Source organism: Parus major, chromosome 2 (assembly GCF_001522545.3).
Source record: "Parus major isolate Abel chromosome 2, Parus_major1.1, whole genome shotgun sequence".
NCBI lineage: Eukaryota > Metazoa > Chordata > Aves > Passeriformes > Paridae > Parus > Parus major.
The window spans coordinates 98789934-98796763 of NC_031769.1; the positions used below are offsets into that span (position 1 = coordinate 98789934).

General features: G+C 40.1%; 1 protein-coding gene across 2 annotated transcripts in view; it reads left to right on the plus strand.

Annotated features, from left to right (window-relative positions):
- The first annotated feature begins 11 nt into the window (after positions 1–11).
- CEP76 (centrosomal protein 76) overlaps positions 12–6830 on the plus strand; it is a 14456-nt gene continuing 7637 nt past the window's right edge. Inside the window, exons 1-7 of one of the 2 annotated variants that reach the window (XM_015617335.2) lie at positions 12–180; positions 1442–1597; positions 1919–2000; positions 2378–2602; positions 3134–3319; positions 5078–5175; positions 5836–5964. In XM_015617335.2, the coding sequence (XP_015472821.1) occupies positions 25–180; positions 1442–1597; positions 1919–2000; positions 2378–2602; positions 3134–3319; positions 5078–5175; positions 5836–5964 (1032 nt within the window). In that variant the 5' untranslated portion in view covers positions 12–24. The remainder of the gene's footprint in view (positions 181–1441; positions 1598–1918; positions 2001–2377; positions 2603–3133; positions 3320–5077; positions 5176–5835; positions 5965–6830) is intronic. The other variant, XM_015617334.2, reaches the window with a different exon arrangement.

A 6830-nucleotide genomic window follows, 5' to 3' on the forward strand; every position in this document is an offset into this window, starting at 1 on the left:
AGGAAGGCAGGCAGCCGGGCGCGGATGCCGCACCCACGGGCTGCCGCCAGGGGGCGGTGGCGGGGCTGCCCGCGCTCGCTGTGCGGCGGTTGGGGCTCGTTCCCTGCCGGGTCCGCCATGTCGCTGCCGCCGGAGAAAGCCTCGGAGCTGAAGCAGATCATCCACCAGCAGCTGCTCAAGGTGGGACTGGCGCCGCGTCCCGGCGCCGGAGAGCCTTCCCCTGTCTCTCAGGGGGCTGTGCCGGCCCCCGTGCCGGTGTCACCCGGCCGCGAGTGGCGGCAGCGCCCGCTGAGGCGGTGGCGGCGCACGCCCGCTCCGGCGCCCCGCTTTGTTTTCCCAACTTGGGTCGCTCGCTGCAGGTGGTTTCCAGGCGCCGCTTGGTCATTTTCTTGTTGCTCTTTGAGCGAGGGTCTTGAACTGATAAGTAAGGAGGCTGTAACTCCTACTTCGCTTGTTAGTGTAGGGGTGAATATTCCTACCTGTCACACAGGAGAACGGGGTTATGGAGCGAGTCCAGAGGAGGCCAGCAAGATGTTTGGAGGGAAGGAGCGCCTCTGCTTCGAGGAAAGGCTGAGAGAACTGGGATAGTACAGCTTGGAGAAGGGAAGGCTCAGTGGAGACTTTATAGCAGCCTTCCAGTACCTGAAGGAAGCCTGCACGAAAGAAGACAGACTTTTACCAGAGCGTGTAATGACAGGACAAGGGGAGATGGATGAAAGAGAGTACTGGAAGGGGGTTGCCCAGAGAAGTTGTGGATGCCCCATCCCTGGAAGTGTTCAAGGCCAGGCTGGGTGGGGTTGTGAGTGACCTGGTCTAGTGAACGGTGTCCCTGCCCATGGCAGGGGCTTTGGGATGAGATGATCTTTAAGAAGTTTTCCAACAAGGTCATTCTGTGATTCTGTTTCAGGTATTGGTGGCTGTGTCCTTAACATCCTTCCAGAGTGAGAGTCAGCTCTATAAATTCATCTGCTTTTAGAGCTGAGATGATGTGCAGACTTCCTTTTGAGCACAGGGAAAGCTTGCAAGGGAGATCTACTACTTTTGTGCCTTACCTATATAAAAGCATATTTTTTCCCTTAAAAAGTAAGGAAGTAGTATATTAGGTTTGAATTTTGAGGGAGACAAGAAATTAGAACAATGACCATTTTGTAATTGATGGATTTACAGACCTTTTTGTAAGGAGGGAAGTTTAAGATGGGTTACTGTCAAAGAGCAGTGAGAATGCCTATGTTTTGTATGCTTGTAATTTTTTTTTTTACTGGGAGCATTGCTTTTGTAAGGTAGTGGCTCATTTGATTAGTTCTGAAAGGATCAATATTTTGGTGTAGTTATTTCTGTGTTCCTAGGAAAACACCCTTAGCCTTACAGACTTAATTGGCAAGTTGTACCTGCTGCCATACAGAGAGCTGGTGTTTGTAACACATAGTGAACTTCTTTTCAGATGGATGTCCATGGGAGGATACGAGAAGTTCTTGCTGAGACTATACGAGAAGAGCTGGCACCTGAGCATCAGCAGCTGTCCACGGAAGACCTGATTAAAGCCCTAAGACAGCGGGGAATCATTGATGATGTTATGAAGGAACTTAAATTTGTAACTGTAAGTGGCTTTTGAAGAGAAGAAGTATTTCTGCTTGTTATTTTTACTGACGTGGTGTTTTGACAAAGTGAAACTATGCTGCTTCTGGAGGTTTGTAAGGACGTTACTGATTTGAGGCATTATAGAAGTAGAGAAGATTAATGGATATGCTGAAATTGGTTTGGTGATAATACTGCACTAAATATTTGTTCAGTTTTAGAAGGGAGCATACCTTAGGAGTGGCATTCAGATGAAATTGAAGATTCTTTAGTTTTTAGAAGACTGTAGTAAGAGCACTGCTGCATCCCTTGACTCCTTAAAAAGTCTTAATTTTAATTCCAGGATGTGAATGAAACAGAGAGGACTTCGGCTCCAAAACCATCAACACATTTTGTTGACAGAGAACCACCAGTTTTGAAAAAAAGTATGTTTCTTGTTTATTTAAATGTTTGGATCATAGTTTTGAAACAAATTTGAAATCTATGATTTTTGCGCTCTGAATGTCAGTATGAACTGGCATAAGGGTGGATGTTTCCTCTGCTTATCCACATGGAGTAAACTCATGGAAGCAGCAACAGCAGCAATCAGTGTTGCATTAAATACGATTTATTATTATTATTCAATTTACTTTACACTAAGATAATTTCCATATATTTTAAAATAAACTTCTCCTGAGCACTTGTCTCAAAGAAGTTTCTTTTTTTTTTTTGCTAGTCTCCTCTTAGTTAGCTGATATTTAACAAAATAAGCTTTTTTAAGATCTGTTTGTAGTCTCTTCATTTTTATTGCTACGCTTTACAGCTAACATTGACCCAACACGGAGGTATCTTTACCTTCAGGTTTTGGGTGGAAAAGCTTTTCTGGAGCATCTTCAGGAACCAGAGCCTCTGCCTGGCCAGATCTGTTCTACCTTCACTCTGTGTTTACATTTTCGAAACCAGCGCTTCCGTTCCAAACCTGTACCCTGTGCCTGTGAGCCAGATTTTCAGGATGGTTTTCTACTTGAAATACACAGGGATAGCCTAGGTAAGGAATATTGTGGGCTTAGAGCTGATGCTGTTGGGATTTTTTCTGACCTAAGAGTTACTGTGAAATATGTTTGATATTATTTAGTGGATTTCTTTCCTGTTTTTTGTGTTGTTTTCCTGAGGAAACAGATGACTGTATTGGGTTATGCCACTTGTAGATCTTTCTCTGCTCTTGCTCTTTTCCTTCTTTTTCACTCTAACTTGAGATTGCCCAACTTTATCCATTCTTAAACGTTAATTCCATTTTATTTTTTTGTGTGTCTGAACTAGTTGCATTGCAGTACTCAACTACAAAGTCATTTTATCTTCTCTGTAATCTCTCTGTAGCTCTGTCGTAAAATGAATGTGGTTTTAGAGATGGGACCATTGCTTATACTCCTGGACTCAAGATCTTTCTTTATACTTAGTACATACACTGCGTTTTGTACTTATTACATACATTGCATTTTGTTGCATACTGTTTTAAAATTCTGATGAGAACTTGGGATGATAATATTCTTGCTATCTTATTTTGGTTTAATAATGGCAGGTGATGGAAGTAAGATGGTGGATGCAACCACTATGTTATCTATATGTGACCCAGTGCATATGGTTCTGATCAAAACAGACACATTTGGTGAGACCACACTGGTAGCATCCTATTTCTTGGAGTGGAGGTCTGTCTTGGCTGCAGAGAACGGCATAACAAACGTTGCTGTGGAACTCCTGGGTGTAGGTAAGCTTGAAAAATAAGCATGTTATGAAGACTTAAAATTTTGGGTACTGAGCTTGCTTACAAGCTTAAAGCAGTACTTTTTATCTAATTCTTTTTTTTCTTCAATTCAGAAGTAACTGTAAAGTATTCTTAAAAAATGCCTAGAAGACTTAATGGTCAGATTTTTCTGTTACCAAGCTGCTAAAAATGAGCATTCCAGATCCCTTGTAAAAATGGTCCCCATTCCCCATGTCTGGGAATTCCCTCTATTGATTATTGTAAAATCTGGTTAAGTTATCAGAATCAAACCAACCAAACAAAAATCCAGTAGTTCCATCTCCAGGAATATATCTGATTGGTGCACTGGGGAGTAAAATCCAGCTTGTGTGCCTTTCATAGCAAACTAACAATTGCTGGAGAAAGGGATCTCTGCTCCCATTTATCCCAGTAGCTGGAAGCATCTTTTCTGAACGGCTTGGTTTAGGTGCTTAGCAGTTAGTACACACATGTGTTTTTGTGTATTGCTTGTCCCCAGTCCTCTTCTTAGGAGTTCCAACACAGGTTGTATGGATATGATTTAGTGAATAAAGACTGGGTCTCTCATGACTTCCTACAAGTCTTTTTACAAGAGCAAGTAATGACAGGACAAGGCAGGATGGATTCAAACTGAATGAGAGTAGATTTAGATGAGATATGAGCAAGAAATCATTTCCTGTGAAGGTGGTGAGGCACGGGAACAGGTTGTCCAGAAAAGCTGTGGATGCCGCATCCTGAGAAGTGTTCAAGGCCAGGTGGGATGGAACTCTGAGCAATGTGATTTTGTGGAAGGTGTCCCTGCCCATGGCAGTGGGGTTGGAACTAGGTGATCTCTAAGATCCCATCCAACTCAGACCATTCTGATTTTAATTTTCTATAATGACTTGAAAATGCATAGCAAATAAGTTGAGCTTAATTCTCAGATGGGTGATGGAGCAAGTTAAATTTCATTCTCATTAGCTTTTTTCCCGGGTAATAAAGTATCAGTCCAATAAATCCAGTGTTTTTTCTCCTCTTCAAAATCCTGTCATTGTACAAAATGTGTCAAGAACATCAAAGGATGTTGCCATCTCAGATAAACAGATAAACTATTATGCCAGGCTTCCGTTACTTGTATTGCATGTGGACCCATTTGTAACATGTTTTTTAATGCTTATTGTTGTTTATGTAATTTCAATTTCAGCATTAGGCAACAACATTAAGTTGAGGGGAGTTGTTCAGGTGTTTGTTATTTTGGAAAGATTTTTAAGTTGAGTTATTTTAAGTTGAGTTATTGCTTTGTGTGACAGCCAGGGTCCTTCATAATGAACTGCATCCTGGGGGAAGATGAACTTCACTTATTTCCAACTATTTAAATTTGAGCTACTTGTGTAATCAGTAGGAATAGGCACATTTACAGTGTGTGATTCTCTGACTTGATTTTAGATGCCTATTCTAGACATTTCTAGAATTCCATTCTAGAATTCATCTCGTATGTCCCAGTAATGGCTGCAAATAGGGCCTTGGATAATTGTCTTGGATGTAGACAACTGTGCTTTTTTTGGTCATGTTATGCTTCCTTACAGCCTCATTTGAGTTTGAAATTTAAATAAAGATTCTTACTTTGCTTATGTTTGAAGAAGTTTACTTTTTGTGATTATATAATACATTATACATATTTTAATGGTTTGCCCCTGCCTGGCCAAAATAATCTAAGGCAAATTAAATATGAGAGACCTGATGAAAACTTATTTTGTTTCAAAGGTACAGAATCAAAAGTTTCTGTTGGTGTTTTAAACATCAGACTGGAAATGTATCCACAGCTTAATAAGACACTTTCTTCAGAAATAATTAGTACTCAAGTAAGTAATTTCTGGGAGGCCTAACTTACTCTTTTGTTGGTGGGGGAGAAGAACAGAATTGTAGATGTTGAGGACTGTGGGGTTTTTGACTGTTTAATACTTACTTATTTTTCTTCTATTAAATTTAAATATAATTACCTTTTTTACACTACTTTGTCTATACTGAACATTACTCAAAATATTACTCTGATGGGTTTTTCTAATTACTTGTATCAAAACCTCTGAAGAAAAAGGAAAGATGCAATATATCTAATTTTCTTCAGGTAGCAATATGTTTTCTTGCTCTTTCCCATGTGAAACAGTAATTTCAAGTTAGCTATTCTGCTTGGAAAGCCAGTATATGTTGGCCTGAAAGTGCATGCAGATATTCTCCTGCACATTACAATCTGAGCAATCCTTCAGTGCAGAAATGCATTATTTAAAATGAGCTTTACTTCAGTCAAGCCTAATATATGAACCTACAAACAAGAAATACAACTTGAAGTTTTTATTAATTGGATTTCCATTTAAAAATACATGCATTTGCATGACACACTTAAAATGTTAAGCTTTATTTTACGTATGCCAGTATGTGGTGTTAATGTCCTTACTGATTATGGCTTTTTTTCTCCTGTTTGGAATTAGTGTATGTAGGATTGGTTTTGTTTTTCCTACCTACAGTTCACTTTGGAACGTCAGAAAACAGCAGAAAAAGAACGTTTATTTCTTGTGTATGCTAAGCAGTGGTGGAGAGAATACCTGCAGATCAGACCTACCCACAACACAAGGCTGGTAAAGATCTTTGCACAGGTTCGTGAATTGTATAAATAGACCAATCCTTTCTTTAAGTTATCTTTTTATTTTATTTTGAACTTTATGTATATGCAGAATCTGTATAGATTTATGATGTGGTTTTATGTTCAGGTCAGGGCTAAATGTGGTGTGTTGTGCAAAAAAATTAGATTTGTAAGGACTTAACTTCTGTTTGTCTATTGAAGTTAATAGGACAATGCAGACAGGAGGGTTGCTCTGACTACCTCTGATCTACTAAGTGAAAAAGCCTGCTTAGTCTTGTCCTTGGATACTCAAATGGCAGCAACTTGGGTGATCTGTACAAACTGTTTCAGATAAGTTTTGTACCAGATAAAACAGCTACAAGAAATGGTCTCCCTTGATCTATTAGAACAGATCCTAAAAATATTTGAACTCTATGTGATCTGCAATGCAATCTCTCTGGTTTATGTCACACAACAACTACAGTCATAATTACTAGAGTCTGATAAATTGCTGTATCAGTTGCTTCTCAGTACTCAGTAAAAGGAATGGTATGATCCTTGCATTTGTCACACTATGAATTTACCCTGTTCAGTAGCAATTTTCTTACCACAGTAACTTCTTATCTAAAAGCAGTGTTCTGAGGCAATCTCAGAAGAGGCAATCTCATGGAAGAGTGCCTCCTCTTCCATGAGGCAACAGCTTCCCTTCTGGCTGTGCCCTGAGTGTGCAGGAGTGATGTGAACTTAAAAATCCCAGCTGAGGCCTGAACCCATTACTTTATCTCTCCACATTGGTGGGGTGGAGGCAAGAATAAAAATGGCAAAAGCAAGGAGAAGTTCATGGGTTGAAATAAAGGTCGGAAAGGAAAAGAAAAAAGGGAAAGGGAAAGGGAAAGGGAA